The sequence below is a fragment of the Phycodurus eques genome, chromosome 1 (assembly GCF_024500275.1).
Source record: "Phycodurus eques isolate BA_2022a chromosome 1, UOR_Pequ_1.1, whole genome shotgun sequence".
Classification (NCBI taxonomy): Eukaryota; Metazoa; Chordata; class Actinopteri; order Syngnathiformes; family Syngnathidae; genus Phycodurus; species Phycodurus eques.
This window is the reverse complement of record NC_084525.1, coordinates 35356184-35372902: the sequence shown is the minus strand read 5'-3', so window position 1 is coordinate 35372902 and position 16719 is coordinate 35356184. Positions and strand designations below refer to the sequence as shown.

Below are 16719 nucleotides of genomic sequence, written 5' to 3'. Positions count from 1 at the left end.
ACTATGCTGCTCCCTCTCGCATTCATTCCGTCCAAGGAAGGGTGCATTCAGAAATTCACCCTGACGCCCTAACTCTACTCTCAAAATGCGCGGTCCTGAGTGTAGCAGAGCCGCGCCGCAATACATTTCCGAACGCACCCCCAAGCTCCTGAGACAGAAGCTAATGCGCCGTTGCATCATGGCTAGAGCCATAGACCGTCCTGATATCGAAAACCTTTCACCATCCTTCAAATCTGGCCTTTGGAACTACGTTAGCTTTAGTGTTAAGTATGTACCAGATGACAAGCAAGTCGGAGACAAAAGTTCAACGGTGTGTCGCAAGTGTCACACAATGCTTAACTATCCATCCATCCATCCATTTTCTGAGCCGCTTCTCCTCACTAGGGTCGCGGGCGTGCTGGAGCCTATCCCAGCTATCATCGGGCAGGAGGCGGGGTACACCCTGAACTGGTTGCCAGCCAATCGCAGGGCACATATAAACAAACAACCATTCGTACTCACATTCACACCTACGGGCAATTTAGAGACTTCAATTAAACTAGCATGCATGTTTTTGGGATGTGGGAGGAAACTGGAGTCTCCGGAGAAAAACCACGCAGGCACGGGGAGAACATGCAAACTCCACACAGGCGGGGCTGGGGATTGAACCCCGGTCCTCAGAACTGTGAGGCAGACGCGCTAACCAGTCCGAGTACAATAATAATTACCACATGACTGGTAACCTTTTATTAAGTCAAAAAACGTGATGCATGTTTGGATTATTTTAAAAACACATTTTTAAATTAACTCTTACTACTACTCTCTTTCACTTTTTAATGTTTGCTTCAACATTTACTTTTGAGCTGTTTGCAAATACCCAATGGCTATTTCCAATAGCTAGTAAGTATGACGAGTTCTTTAATCTATATTTAATCATATTAAATGTAATTATCCAACAACAAAATTGTGGCTCATAAAAATGCTGAGTGGCTAGTAACTCTGGGAAACAACTAGCTACAGTGGCTGGTGTGCAAAAAAGTGAATGTCAAGCCCTGATTATAATATAGCTACAGCGGCCAGGACAATCCAGTGAGATTTGTGACGTTTTTGTTCAATAAAAATAATAAAGTACAGTTTAAACCAGAAGTTTACATACACGATGTAAAAAGATACGTTTTTTTCCCGCCCTCACGGTCAGACATAAAATCAGACTAATCCTTTCCTGTTAAAGGTCAGTTAGGGTTACCAAAATTATTTCTATTTGCTAAATGGCAGAGAAATGAGAGGATTTTTTTTGAGACAATTTTTTGACTTTCGTCAAAGTCAGAAGTTTACATACGTTTCATTGGTATTTGGTACCGTTGCCTTTAAACTGTATTACTTGGGTCAAACATTTTGGATATTCTTACAGAAGCTTTTCACAATAGGCAAGAATTTTGTCCCGTTCCTCCTGACAGAACTGATGTATCTGAGGCCAGTTTGTAGACCACCTTGCTCGCACCTGCCTTTTCAGGTCTGCCCATAAACTTTCAATAGGATTGCAATTAGGGATTTGTAATGGCCACTCCAAAACATTGACTTTGTTATCCTTAAGCCGCTTTGTAACCAGTTTGGCTTCGGGTCATTGTCCATTTGGAAGAGCCCTTTGCGGCCATGCTTTAACTTCCTTGCTGATGTCTTGAGATGTTGCTTCAGTATTTCTGTCTCCCACGATTAAGGTATTTGTCCCTGTGTGCATTTGCGAACTGCAATCTGGGTTTTTGATGTTTCTTTTGGAGTCATGTCGGTACGGTGCTCGTTTCACTGTGGATAATGACAAACTATTACCAGCTTCAGCCAGCATCTTCACAAGGTATTTTGCTTTTGTTCTTAAGTTGATATGCACATTTTAGACCAAAGCATGTTCATCTCTGGGACACAGACTGTCTCCTTCCTGAGCTTTGTGATGGCTGGACATTCCCATGGTGTTTATACTTTGGTGTAATTGTTTGAACAGATGAATGTGGGACCTTTATGTATCTATCTGCGAATTGCACCTAACGATGCACCAGACTTGTTCAAGCCCACAATGATCATCTTTATTTCTTGCCTGAGTTCATTTGACTTTATTTCATTGATGGTTACACAAAGAAGCAGTGTGTTCCAGGTGTGCCTTCAAATACACCCACAGTTATGTCGCTAATTAAGTCAATAAACCTATCAGAAGCTTCTAAAGACATGATGACATCTGGGGTTTTCCCAAATTGTTTAAAGGCATAGTAATCTTACGGAATGTAAACTTGTGACTTTGAAAACAGTTTTTGAAGAAAGTAATCCTCTCATCATTCTGGCATTTAGTAAATCTAAATAATTTCTGTAATCCTAATGATCCTAAAACAGGAAAAGTTTAGTCTGATTTCTTGTCAGACAGTGAGGGAAAAAAGTGTCTTTTTATAGCTTGAAGTGTATAGAAACTTTTGTTTTGAACTGTATATGTGGCACTTCAAAACGTTTCCCGATCAGAACAGTTTTTCCATTGCATCAAGTTTGTAAACAGAGTATGCGGGGGTCAATCGCCTGGTGTGTGGTGGGGAGTCGCCAACTGTATTTTTTTGCGGGGCAATTGGCAACAGGTGTAAAAATGGTCAAGACCGCCCTATTCATATAAGGCTTTTGCACTTTAGGTAGCGCTGATGGTTTTCACAATGGAATATTAGGGAGAGCACTTAGTGTTAGTGCAAAATGAAGTTTGAAGTGATGGAATTGGACATTCTAGTGGAAGAGGCAAACAAACCCTGGATATTTTGTCATCTTTGTTATGACCCCTTTTAAATCACACTTATCTTGGACTTTCAAGGAATGTGTGTGCCCACCATTATGGTATATAAACTCCCTTTCTGAGAGGGGAACAAGTTGCACGTGTGTGGGAGTTGGATGTATCCATCCTACATAACATTGCATTAAAAACCTGGGACGTTCACACTCAAAAAACGTCTCTTGGAGAAGCCAGCGCAGCATCAATTATCACAGTGGAGAAAATCACCCAGACTCAAGGGTTCCACATCTGTTTACGTGTGCAATCAAGTTTGCCCCATCATTTCATGTGCAAACCTTTTTGTAAATCAGGCCCCCTGAAAGTGTTGTTTGATGTTTCTTTCCAGAGTCATGTGTAGATTCTGCACGGCTCAGTGTCAATCCTTCAGGCAACCGAGGCAGCCCTGCTCTTGGTACAGAGGGAGGGTCATCAGCTGATCTCAGCAGCTCTTTGTCGTTCAGTACAGATGATGCATCTGCAGATATGGTAGGTTCTTATGTTAAGGATGGAGTTGCTTAACAGATTTTATAAATAAAGTATGCCTGTCATTTTCTGAAATGCAATTAAGCAGAAGATTCATTGCATGTACGGTCCTTACAGTCCTCAGTGTTGTTACTAATTCTGAATGGAACGTCCTGCACAATGGAAGTCAAGGGAGAGGACCAAGTTCTTGCTCTTCAAGCCCAGAATCTAAGCTTGGTACAGATGGGCAACGTCAGGGTTTTTGACCTGCTAGCAGGTCTCATTCAAGGTAACTTGGACTGCAGCTACCACACATACCGTAAATGACGTACCACTAACAGTGTGCATGTTTTATGGTAAGCTGATTAGTAACTACATTTCTCTACCTTGATCCATAACTTTTCCTTTGTGCAGCTCCTTCCCACAAGCAGAATGGACACGGTAGCAGGGGCTCTCCTGCTGTGTGTATGCGAGCAGAAATGGGTGCATCTGCAGCCCGACACTCTGAAATGACCGAGTCTTTGGGTCTGCTGGATGTAAGAGTGCAAGACTGTCAAGTCGAGCTGTTAACCTCCACTGTAGCGAACATCGGGCCTTTTCTGGAGGATGAGTTTAATGTGGATGGTCAGCCAATGAATGTACACTTGAGCAATGTAACCATTAATATAAAGGTAGGTCACTGAAGTTATTTATAATTTAGAAACTTTTCCATGTTACATCAACACAATCCTGCCCTGCAATTGGCTGGCAACCAGTTCAGGGTGTACCCCGCCTCCTGCTCGATGATAGCTGGGATAGGCTCCAGCACGCCTGCGACCCTAGTGAGGAGAAGCGGCTCAGAAAATGGATGGATCAACACAATCCTAATGAAAATGCTGTAGAGCTTTGTTTTTTGAGTGTTGCTCTTTTTATTTGTTGTTTTTAATAGGATGATAGCCCAAGAATTTACCCAACAGCTCCTCAGCCAACCTCAGCCACATTTGTTATAGATCAACTGCTTCTTGAGCGCAGTGATGATGGCATCATGAGGCTCAAAGGTGGGTGTAACAGCGTTTTAATCTTGAAATGTTGGATACTATGATGAGTGTTTTGCATGTGCACCCATTTATGATATATTCTTATGTTTTTATTTATTCATTTATTGTAGCTGAAGTTCTGGACAGTCTAAACTATTCCTGCTCTGTTCAAAAGCAGAGTGAGGTAAGCAACTGCCTTGCTAGCACAACCATACACACTCATTTGTTAGATCAACACAATCTAATAAGACCCAATACAAGACAAAACAAAAAGTCCGCCTTTACGAAGATGCTTAGGTTTATTTGATTTAAAAAAAATTTTTTATAGTAGCTATAATTTGTAGAGATGTACAACTGCCATTTTATCCTTCAAAAACATTATATACAACTACGATTTTCTTTTTTAAATTCAGTTTTTTGTTATTCCTATCTGTAAACACTATGCTGTGTCCTGTGTGCTGCTGGAATGCCCCCGGCGATCATTAAATCAGTATCTTATTTTAGCTTATTATGCATGACCTATGATGCATGCATGCATGATTTTTAAAAAGTGGAGATTTTTTCTAGAGTTGCATTTTCCTTTGGCTTCTAGTCAGAGTCACCATGAAAAACAACTATTGACGAGACGAGTTTGCTTGTAGCATCCTGTCATATACAGACCATATACTGTATTATATTATGCCACTCACTCACTGATCTAATTATCTTGCGATTACAGAGGCAAACCCTGGAGTCGAAGCTTTCTGATGCCCAGATGGCCCTCACACAGGCCCTCTGCGACCGAGATCGCCTCATTCTGGAGATCAAGAAGTATGATCCTGAGTTCACGCTCTGAGCCTCTTGACTTTGAACCCTGTGCGTTGATCATTGGTCCTGTGGAAGAATACTGTCAGAAGCCAGCATTACCCCTTCCGAGCAAATCTGGAAGGTCATTGCATGATGATGACTAAATTGCTACACTTTGAGTTGCCTCAAGCCAAAATAATAATAATAAAGAAATTCACTTACTGAAAACAAAAGTAAAGGCCCAAAGACCCACATTTTTCCAAATACTTTTGAGCCCCAAATACTGAAGCTGTTTCCTGTCTTGAAAGGCGTGATACAAATCTAATTAATTATTAGTTATTAAAGTCTACACTTTGATTACATTGTCTGGCTGATCAATTTCAAATCCATTGTGGCAGTCTATATAGAGGCAGTTTTTGAATGTTTCACTGTCCAAATACTTCCAGATCAAGCCTAGTGCATTACTGGCTGTACTCTTATCAGACAGTGAATCGTTTTGTTTTTTTCTGCCCACATTAGCGTGAACAGTGAACTCATTGTGTGGTTTTAGTATTTGTCATGCTAGGTTAGATATCATCGAGCTTTCAATTCTTTCCACTTTATAGTTTACGGTACAGATATTTAAGGTTGATCATGTGCACCAAGTGCACGACTTTGTACTGTAGATTAGAACATAATAGCTCCGTATATAACATTATGTAGCCAAGCAGTGTCACATATTGAACACACATTGTGAAATGTAAAGAAAACAAGTGTTGTGTGTATACATAAAGATTGGCATATGCAAGTCAGAGTTCACCTTGTTGCCATCTTATCAGTTGTTTTTTTTCAGTGTTAAGGTTATGAAAATGTATTGCATTTAGAATTCAGCGCATTTACAGTGGCTCCTTTGTAGCTTGCCAGGAAACAAGCTGCTAGTGTTTGTTACCAGGGGGCACAGACAGTGACCAGACACCATACCTGTTTGTTTACTTGCGTGTGCATGCGAGCATAAGATAAACCATTTTATGGTTCACTATTACTGTACAATATTTTGGAACCATATCATTCAAAGATGTCTTTGTGGTACTACGTATGCATGCTCATGCTGTGACACGTGAAGCACTTTTCTGAACATTTAATATTACTATGAAATAGAGTTGACGTATTAGACCAAACACTTGCATTTTCTGTTTAATGCAGAATAACAACGTAACCATTCATCATAACACTGTACAGTATGACATTCAATACGTGACTTTCTTAAATGTTGAAAAACTGTATTCTATATTGTCATACGTGGTGTGGTATTTTGCCTTTAGAGGCAATTAATTTACTGACCTCTCAGGTCACGTCACGTGTACAAGGCAGACCTCTTGTGGTTGTAACTCACCAATGCACTCATGTCAATGTTACTCTGTTGCCTTCCAAGCAGATGAGATGAGGAATACTACATTTATAAGCAGTATCACTGATCAACCAAAAACAAGAACAGGTGTGGAATCCATTCGTAGTCCTCCTATTTATAAGTGATTACATCAAGTCTACCTGCTGTCAATGTTGTATAGCAGGCAATCCAGCACGGAGTTTCATCTGCTCATTACTTGACTAGCGCCACATCTTTGCACCCCAGAGCAAGTGTGTGATGCAGAAACAGGATGGCCAGTAAAGCAAAGCCTGTTGTTTTTTTTCTCTCTCTCTAATGCATGAACTTAAGTGTTATGGTGTTGTTTTATTTGCACTTGTGTGAGTAACGTCACTGGAATTATCACTCATTTTTACATAAACTCATGTTGACAGGTGAGGCCTTGCAAGATCTTACTATGATGCAAGTGTTTTGAACCCCGTGGACAGTATTTGTGTAGAATATTGCATTTTATGTCTTTATCACTTAAGACTAATATGAAATTGGTTCTGTGAACCAGTAGTGAGTGAAGTATTTTAACAGAATAAATGAGCACTTGCTATAGACATTTAAACTGTGCTTCAGCGGTTCATTAATGCACCCACCACCTAACTCACCCACACACACTCCAGAACCCTGCATCCTGCAGTTGCTTCACAATGACAAAAAATAAAGATTCATTTTATAGTGGATATTCATTATTTAAACTTTCAGTATAAAGGGCCAAACAGTAATAGCATTTTCAGGTATATAATTTACTGTATTTGCAACCATACTTCAACTTTATACAAATTGAACTTAATGTTTCATCAAAGAATTCATATGACAGTGGCAAGAACAAGAAAGGTGCTGTTTTCATTTCGAAGCTCCTTCAGCAGTATGGACACTGATCTTGATATCTGCTCAGTGAGTCTTCGGACCATTGACGTAACATTTCCTTGGAGCAATGGTGCCATTTTCGCAGTAGGGCCAGTGTGGTCGTCATTGATATGTAATTTGAAGCTGCACTCCTCAATGAAACAGAATGTTTTTGTACTTCGTGTTGGGAATCTGATGGCGGCTCTTCAGCCTCCTTACTGCCTCTCTCATATGTTTGGGCTGAAGAGGTGGCGTGTCTCCCCATGTCTCACAAACATCCAACGCTGTGAAAACCCAAATTATTTACGACTACTTATTGACATGAAACTAAAGTCTACCTGAGTGTTTTATATTCTTACCTTCCTCAACGATTTCCCCAGCAAAAACTTTGGAGATGCCCGACATGGCAATCACCACGTTCTGGGACACCGAGGATCCTGTTATGGACTGGATCAGCTTGAGAACAAAGCACAAAAATACAAATCAGGGTGATTAGTTTATGATAACCATTACATTCACGAAGTGATTCCAAACCAATGTGCTGCGGCACATCAGTGTGCCTTGAAAGATCAACAGGTGTGGTGCGAGAAATTACCCAATTTCACCTTATTGGTTGGAAAATTATTGATTTACTACAAATAATTTGGTTTATCTATCCATGCCAGCACAGGCTTGCCTTCCTGCGAGTATATCAGCTTTGTGTTCAACAAAACTGGCCCAGGTTCCACACTGAGTGAGTAAATTGATATGAGATCATTATTTCAGTATACATACTTTTTGTGGTGTGCCATGACATTTTTCTAATGTAAAATATGTGCCTTGCCTTAATACCATTATATATATAAGTTTGGAAACAGCGCATTAACCAATCGTCAAAAACCTCATACCCTCTTAATAGCAGCCTTCGGGAAGGCAGAACGCCTGTACATTTCATAACGATTCAGCTGGTCTTCAGAGAAAGATGACACCAAAACCCTTAAAAAGCAAAGGAGTGTGTGTGTTAATGTGAATATAATGACTAATGTTTGTGTTTGGTCGAAATGATCTTACTGCATCTTTTGTATTTCATCCTCATCAACTTTTTGCCGCTTTTCCTTTTTCTTTTCTGGTTCCACCTTCAGTCTTTTAGATGCAGGCTGACCTGAAGTCCCTTCCTCCTCATCCTCTGCTACTGCTGGTTCCTTCACACAAGGAAAATAAAGTAGTGGGCAAAATTTAGTAGCCAGTCATTTGAGCTCTAAGTACATAAACAGGAAATATTCTTACGGATGAATCGTCTTGTTTGTGCTGGTCTTGCAAGGACGACTCCTTTGATTCGTCCACAGTCTTTTCCGGAACAGGAAACGTTCTGTCCTCACTCGCCTTAGCTTTAGGCTGCTCATCTTGGCCGGCAGCTGGTCTCTCAGGTGTGCGGTCAGTTTGGATCCGTGCAGGATCCGCCATTATCACTCACTCACAGAGTCAGTCAGCTTCGACGCTGCAAGAAATAACAGTGGTTACTGTTTAGTTTATAGGTCCGTGACTACAACCTGTGTTTTCGTGTTATTGAAGGGCTGGAAGTGAACACACACTTATTGAGGTTCTAAATTAAGCATTGTATATTGACACACACAGTACTATTAATGAGCCAATGCAGCCCTATGGGGGGCACAAGCCAGTGTAAACTGTAGGCCGATCCCAAGCCCGAATAAATGCAGAGGGTTGCGTCAGGAAGGGAATCCGGCTGAAAACTTTGCCAAACAAATATGAGCGTTCATCCAAAGAATACCATACCGGATCGGTCGTGGCCCGGGTTAACAACGTCCGCCACCGGTGCCGTCAACGTGCAGGGCGCCGGTGGAAGTTCACCCACTGTGGGTCGAAGTCAAAGAAGAAGCGGTGGAAAGCGGGCTCTTCGGGAGAAAGAAGCGGAAAGCACAGAGTGTAGAACTCAATGTGGGGACTATGACAGGAAAATCTCGGGAGTTGGTTGACATGATGATTAGGAGAAAGGTTGAGATATTGTGTGTCCAGGAGACCCAGGTGGAAAGGGAGTAAGGCTAGAAGTTTAGGGGCAGGGTTTAAATTATTTTACCATGGTGTAGATGGGAAGAGAAATCAGTCAGGGTTATTTTAAAAGAAGAGTTGGCTAAGAATGTCTTGGAGGTGAAAAGAGTATCAGATCGAGTGATGAGGCTGAAACTTGAAATTGAGGGTGTTGTGTGTAATGTGATTAGTGGCTATGCCCCACAGGTAGGATGTGACCTAGAGGTGAAAGAGAAATTCTGGAAGGAGCTAGATGATGTAGTTCTGAGCATCCCAGACAGAGAGAGTCGTGATTGGTGCAGATTGCAATGGACATGTTGGTGAAGGAAATAGGGGTGATGAAGAAGTGATGGGTAAGTACGGCATCCAGGAAAGGAACTTGAAGGGACAGATAGTGGTAGACTTTGCAAAAAGGATGGAAATGGCTGTAGTGAACACTTTTTTCCAGAAGAGGCAGGAACATAAGGTGACCTACAAGAGCAGAGCTAGAAGCACGCAGGTGGATTACATCTTATGCAGACAATGTAATCTGAAGGAGGTTACCAACTGTAACGTAGTGGTAGGGGAGAGTGTGGCTAGACACCATAGGATGGTGGTGTGTAAAATGACTCTGATGGTGGGGAGGAAGACAAAGGCAGAGCAGAGAACCATGTGGTGGAAGCTGAGACAGGACGAGTGTTGTGCAGCTTTTCGGGAAGAGGTGAGACAGGCTCTCGGTGGACAGGAGGAGCTTCTGAAGACTGGACCGCTGCAGCCAAGGTGATCCGAGAGGCAGGCAGGAGAGTATATTTGTAGATCTTCTGGCAGGAAAGGAGCGAAGGAGACTTGGTGGTGGAACCTCACAGTACAGGAAATCATACAAGGAAAAAGGTTAGCTAAGAAGAAGTGGCACACTGACAGGATCGAGGAGAGGCGAAAGGAACACATTGAGATGCGACGTAGGGCAAAGGTAGAGGTGGCAAAGGCCAAACAAGCGGCATATGATGACATGCATGCCAGGTTGGACACTAAAGAAGTGGAAAAGGATCTATACAGGTTGGCCAGACAGAGGGATAGAGATGGGAAGGATATGCAGCAGGTTAGGGTGATTAAGGATAGAGATGGAAATATGTTGACTGGTACCAGTAGTGGGCTAGATAGATGGAAAGAATACTTTTGAGAGGAGGGGGAGTAGAAGAGGCAAGTGTGGTGGACCAGGAAGTGGCAATGATTAGTAAGGGGGAAGTTAGAAAGGCATTAAAGAGGATGAAAAATGGAAAGGCAGTTGGTCCTGATGACATTCCTGTGGAGGTATGGAAGCATCTAGGAGAGGTGACTAAGAGTTTTTGACCAACTTGTTCAACAGAATTCTAGCGGGTGAGAAGATGCCTGAGGGATGGAGGAAAAGTGTGCTGGTGCCCATTTTTAAGAACAAGGGTGATGGGCAGAGCTGTGGGAACTATAGAGGAATAAAGTTGATGAGTCACACAATAACGTTGTGGGAAAGAGTAGTGGAGGCTAGACTCAGGACAGAAGTGAGTATTTGCGAGCAACAGTATGGTTTCATGCCTAGAAAGAGTACCACAGATGCATTATTTGCCTTGAGAATGTTGATGGAGAAGTACAGAGAAGGTCAGAAGGAGCTACATCGTGTCTTTGTGGATCTAGAGAAAGACAGAATATGACAGAATACCCAGAGAGGAACTGTGATACTGCATGCGGAAGTCTGGAGTGGCAGAGAAGTATGTTAGAATAATAGAAGACATGTACGAGGGCAGCAGAACAGCGGTGAGGTGTGCTGTAGGTGTGACAGAGGAATTTAAGGTGGAGGTGGAACTGCATCAGGGATCAGCCCTGAGCCCCTTCCAGTTTGCAGTGGTGATGGATAGGCTGACAGATGAGGTTAGACTGGAATCCCCGTGGACCATGATGTTTGCAGATGACATTGTGATCTGCAGTGAAAGCAGGGAGCAGGTGGAGGAACGCACTGGAAAGCAGAGGAAGGAAGATTAGCCGAAGTAAGACAGAATATGTGCATGAATGAGGGAAGAGTGAGGCTACAAGGAGAAGACATAGCAACGGTGGAGGACTTTAAATACTTGGGGTCAACCGTCCAGAGCAATGGTGAGTGTGGTCAGGAAGTGAAGAAACGGGTCCAAGCAGTTGGGAACAGGCGGAGGAGGGTGTCAGGTGTGTTATGTGACAGAAGAGTCTCTGCTAGGATGAAGGGCAAAGTTTATAAAACAGTGGTGAGGCCAGCCATGATGTACAGATTAGAAACAGTGGCACTGAAGAGACAACAGGAAGCAGAGCTGGCGGTGGCGGAAATGAAGATGTTGAGGTTCGCTCTTGGAGTGACCAGGTTGGATAAAATTTGAAATGAGCTCATCAGATGGACAGCCAAGGTTCGATGTTTTGGAGACAAAGTTAGCGAGAGCAGACTTCGATATTTTGGACACGTCCAGAGGAGAAATAGTGGGTATATTGGTAGAAGGATGGATGTTGTGAGGGAAGACATGAGGGCAGTTGGTATTCGAGAGGAGGATGCAGGAGATAGGCTTACATGGAAAATTATGATGCGTTGTGGCGACCCCTAATGGGACAAGCCGAAAGGAAAAGAAGATTACTATTACTGAGCCGATTTGTGACATTCTGGTCAACAGATATGCATGGGGGTTCGGGGGAACCTAGGAATGGACGACAGGTAGCCCATAAAAATCAAACCACATATGGGTTATGTAAGCTATGTTTGTTGTCGGGTTAAATAAGAATTAAACAATTATCACTCACCTTCACTGGAGTCAGGCGTCACAAAGCAGCAGCTAAGCTAAGGAAGAAGGTAAACTAATACTGACGTTCATTTTAACAGGCCACTTAGCTGGTAGAAAAGTAAGCACAGCCTGTAACAAATGTTTCCCTCATAAACAAACAATTTAACTCATAATTATGCTCGTGACTTTTTATTTTTTGGGCAAAAGAAAGCTTAAGAGAAGAGTCAGGCAACTCGCTGGTGCTAAACGTCAGTTCCGGTTCCTGTTTGTATAACCTTTATTGACGACATGAATGACAACACCGCTAGGATTTCGCAATTCGTGGTCAAACCTTTATTGAAAACATGCACTGTACGGCACTCTATAGTAGTAGCTCTTACTTTTGAAACTGTTTTGTTTAAAATTGTGGTCGGCACACGATTTTAGTGCCTTTTAAAATTCGTTCATTTTGAATGCATCGTGGGTTAAAATAAAAACGGGAAATCCTCTTGTAAAATTAATAAAATTTTACTATACTCTTCGTATAAGTATTAATTAAACATGGCGAGATATGGCGAGCGACAAGATCGAATACAACTGCAGAAAAAATATAGCTGCATTAAAGAGAGAACGAGAGAACACTGAAGAAAGAACAAATAAACCGTCGTATAACAGTATATGTAATGTTAGCGCTCTGTATTTTTAAATAAAAATCTAGTACTGATTGTAGTAACTGGTTGGATAAAATCGACATTTGCATCAACCTCGCCAGGCGTTTTTTTTTTTTTTTTTTTTTAATGACTGAAGTAATAACTGCAAAAGTCGTTTACTGTGTACCTTTCACCTGCACTGTCACCTGATGAGACGTTGTGGAATTTTGCTGTTCACGCCCACCGACACAATTTGACAGGTTCGAACGCAAAAAAAAAAAAAAATGCCAGGTGTTTACACGATGACGTTTTTTTTTTATTTATTTATTTTTTAATCAACAATTCCGTTCATTGCCAAATATAACGTCAGAAACACGAGATTAGTGGACATTAGTGGAAGAAACGCGGCCCGCCGCTGTGCCCACTTGTGTTGCGCTCCAGTAGCGAGCAGCTCGGGGTGGTGTCGTGTGGTGTCCGGGGCCGTGCATGTGCGAGTCTGCCTGCGGGGGGGATCGGGTTGGAGATGCAGCAAGAGGGAGCAGTTTTGAGGAAGTGACGGACGCCGAGCGGAGACTGGCCAGAGGAAGTTTGCTCCATGGTGGTACCGTGCGCCTCAGCGAAACTTTTCCCCGTTTTGGGCGCCAGCGACGCCGGCCGGATAGATCAAGGGAGGGAGCTTTTTTTTCCAGAGGAATCATAACTTGAAATTTGGAGGGAAAGGAGGGGTGTCGCGGAGGAATTTCACAAGCAAACCCTGTCCTTCTCCTTCGGTTTTGAACGGATCTATAATGGGGAAGGAGCAGGAGCTCCTCGAAGCGGCGCGCACGGGAAACCTGGCCGCCGTGGAGAAGCTTTTATCCGGGAAACGAGCGTCGGCTGGCACCGGGAGCGGGTCGTACGGAACCGGTGGAAGTGGCAACAGCGGCGGCCACGCTGCCTCCTCGCATCCGCTCTCCAGTCTGCTCAGGTAGGCTCCATTGGAGGGAAGGAGAGGCGGTTAACTGAACAATTCCTGTCCGTGTTGCAGTGTTTCTTAGTCCAATATTAGCCCGCCCGACAATAATTGGATTATGATCACGAATCACGTCTGCTAACGCTAATTTCTTATTTTATTTCATTGCATTTCATTTAGAAAGCAAACATTGTGTCAAAGCCAACTGAGTATTGGCGCATGCTTCTTTGTTAGCTCCCAGCCAATTGTAATGTAATGTGCACAAACCAACTGCCAGGCTATCATCCAGCTACACATCTACAACAAAATAGTACACGCTGTTCTAAAAGAAAAAAAACAACAACACCAACAAAAAAAGACTGACATGCATTATTGAATGCTTGCACTCTCACTTAGTGAAGGTGAAGTTGCAAAGCAGACCAACTTTCGTCTAACCAGCCAAATGTGTGAGGAAAGCTTTTCTGTGTGTGTTGACTTCAGCTGCAAGTCACAAGAAGGGGGAAGTCCTTGGTGAGGTAAACATTTGATGAGGTTTTAGCCACCATCTTGAAGATTTTGTATTTCCTGCTGACTTTGATGATGTTAATTTCAATACAAACTCCAGCCTGTCAAGTCTCTACATGCCATCTGCAGTCTGTATGTCTGCCAGGAATCTTTCTTATTCAAATGCTTGCTATACAACCGTAAATGGATGATATTGATATGGCCATTGGTTGTGTGCCAGAATATACAGTTATGTTATTTTATGAATTATAGTTGGACCACTTTCCCCATTGTACCATTTTGAGACTAATGGTCCGCGGCCCTAGTGAGGATAAGCTGTTCAGAAAACGGATGGATGGTCTCTTGCCAAGTTCTTATCCACTCTCCCATTACTTGAAATATTGGTGAACCAAAACAGCTTGGAGTACCTCGACTTGTTCTGTACGTGATTCTTTTATACGCTTGTTAATAGAATCATTGTACTCAAAGTCGTCTTGGGTACGATGCATCATCATCAAATAAGGATGAACATCTGTCAGTCAAAGCATCCTACCGCACTTAATCTTAAAAGCTATTGTAAAATCAGAAGGGCTCCTTCTGCGGACCGTGCAGCGTCTCCCTCAAGTTTAATTCCATTAAAAACCTTCCAATCGGAAATCCAATTTAGAGACATAGTTAGTTGACGGTTGAGACTGACAGCCTCAAGAGTGTGGGCTGACCACAGTCTGTCATGTCACCTCTTTAGACTAATTAATGGAAACTCTGTGTAATTAGTTTTCTCAGAATTTAATACATATGCCACTAGTTAAAGGCCTCACAGTGAAATACTACATTAAGTAGAATATGGTATAACATTTTGCTCATTACGTGTAGTATGATTCCCTATACTTGCATTCCTTCTACACTCTAGTTTATCATTATTATTATGTGCTATCGATCTCATGAGTGAAGTAACAGATTCATGGGAATTTGTACAAAATAATGAAGCTATAGCCAATAAGGCTACCTTTATTAACGATCCAACCAAATTCATTATTATTGTCTAACGCTCTCTGATGTGTGTTTTCACTGGCTTTTGGTGTCCTTGCTTTGGAATGTGGCACATGTCAAGACCTGCAGTGTTGTTATAAGCATGTAGTTGTGCTGCTAGGATCTGCGGAATGTCAGCTTTCCCAGGAGGCCTCACCCCAGTGCTTGCCATGGGAAAGGCACCGACCCCAGCATGTTTAAATGATGCCGCGACCCTAAACGTATGTTTCATTAAAATCAAAACGAGGTGGATAGGGCTTAAGTAATGCAAGCCATTTTGCCTCAATTTCTTCAAGAAGCGATTGACAATCAATTCCACTCAACTTGAAGAATTTTCAAGAATAACTTGATCAATTCATCGATTATTATACCCACACTGTCTACAGTGCCATGAAAATGTATTGGGCCCCTTCTCAAATTTTTATATTTTTGCATAGTTTCCCCACTTTAATGTTTAAGATCATCAAACAACTGTAAATATCAGACAAATATAACCCAAGTGAACTTAAAATGTTGTTTTTAAATGGTGAGTTCGTTGATTAAGGAAAACAACCTATTCAAAGTTACCTGGCCCTGTGTGAAAAAGTAATGGCCCCCTAAACCTAATAACTGGTTGGGCTGTCCTCAGCAGCAACAGCTGAAATCAAGTGTTTTCTATAACTGGCAATGAGTCTTTCACATCTCTGTGGCAATATTTTGGCCCAACCTCCCTTGCAGGATTGTTTGTTCAGCAAAAATGGAGGGTTTTTGAGCATGGACAGCCTTGTTAAGGTCATAACACTGCATTTAAATCGGATTCAAGTCCTGACTTTGACGAGTCCACTCCAAAACCTTAATTTTGTTTTTTAAGCCATTCAGAAGTTGACTTGCTGGTGGATTGTTATCCCGCTGCAGAACCCAAGTGCGCTTCAGCTTGAGGTCACAAACTGATGGCTGAACATTCTCCTTCAGGATTTTCTGTTAAAGAGCAGACTTGGCAAATAAAGATGATTCTGATTCTGATTCTGATTCTGATTCTGATTCATGGTTCCATCATTCACAGCAAGTTGTCCAAGTCCTGAAAGAGCAAAGCAGCCCAAGACCATCACAACCACCACCATGTTTGACTGTTGGTATGATATTCTTTTTCTGAAATGCTGTGGGGGGCACAGTGGACGACTGGTTAGAGCGTATGCCTTACAGTTCTGAGGACCGGGGTTTGATTCCCGGCCCCGCCGGTGTGGAGTTTGCATGTTCTCCCAGTGCCTGCGTGGGTTTTCTCCGGGTACTCCGGTTTCCACCCACATCCGAACAGATATGCACACTAGGTTGATTGAAGACTCTAAATTGCCCGTAGGTGTGAATGTGAGTGCGAATGGTTGTCTGTTTATATGTGCCCTGCGATTGGCTGGCAACCAGTTCAGGGTGTACCCCGCCTCCTGCCCGTTGATAGCTGGGATAGGCTCCAGCACTTCCACGACCCTTGTAAGGATAAGCGGCTCAGAAAATGGATGGCTGGATGGATGAAATGCTGTGCTACATTTACGACAGATGTAACGAGACACACCTTACAAAAAGCTCAACTTTCATCCT

At 42.5% G+C, this 16719-nt stretch overlaps 3 protein-coding genes across 12 annotated transcripts in view; 2 read left to right on the top strand and 1 right to left on the bottom strand.

The window, feature by feature from the left end:
* Positions 1-6995, top strand: part of bltp3a (bridge-like lipid transfer protein family member 3A) — a 57943-nt gene extending 50948 nt beyond the window's left edge. Inside the window, exons 16-21 of the mRNA XM_061689952.1 lie at positions 3120-3259; positions 3374-3524; positions 3650-3906; positions 4164-4272; positions 4383-4435; positions 4970-6995. Coding sequence (XP_061545936.1) covers positions 3120-3259; positions 3374-3524; positions 3650-3906; positions 4164-4272; positions 4383-4435; positions 4970-5086 — 827 coding nt within the window. The 3' untranslated portion in view covers positions 5087-6995. The remainder of the gene's footprint in view (positions 1-3119; positions 3260-3373; positions 3525-3649; positions 3907-4163; positions 4273-4382; positions 4436-4969) is intronic.
* On the bottom strand, positions 6195-12339 carry taf11 (TAF11 RNA polymerase II, TATA box binding protein (TBP)-associated factor). Of its 2 annotated transcripts, none has more exons than XM_061689964.1 (6): positions 12074-12339; positions 8546-8756; positions 8330-8460; positions 8167-8254; positions 7639-7735; positions 6195-7563 (listed from the first exon to the last, which is right to left on the bottom strand). In XM_061689964.1, exons 2-6 carry the CDS (start codon positions 8720-8722, stop codon positions 7433-7435), a joined length of 624 nt encoding a protein of 207 aa, XP_061545948.1. In that variant the 5' UTR covers positions 8723-8756; positions 12074-12339; the 3' UTR covers positions 6195-7432. The 2 variants fall into 2 exon arrangements, with proteins under 2 accessions (XP_061545948.1, XP_061545955.1); XM_061689971.1 differs by lacking the exon at positions 12074-12339 and adding an exon at positions 9053-9171.
* Positions 12340-13038: 699 nt separating this feature from the next.
* Positions 13039-16719, top strand: part of LOC133409610 (ankyrin repeat and SAM domain-containing protein 1A-like) — an 85783-nt gene continuing 82102 nt past the window's right edge. For 7 of the 9 annotated variants that reach the window (XM_061689896.1, XM_061689885.1, XM_061689941.1 and 4 more), the window contains exon 1: positions 13040-13650. In XM_061689896.1, the coding sequence (XP_061545880.1) occupies positions 13472-13650 (179 nt within the window). In that variant the 5' untranslated portion in view covers positions 13040-13471. Of the gene's footprint in view, positions 13651-16719 lie in introns of all 9 variants that reach the window. The other 2 variants (XM_061689906.1, XM_061689933.1) reach the window with 2 other exon arrangements.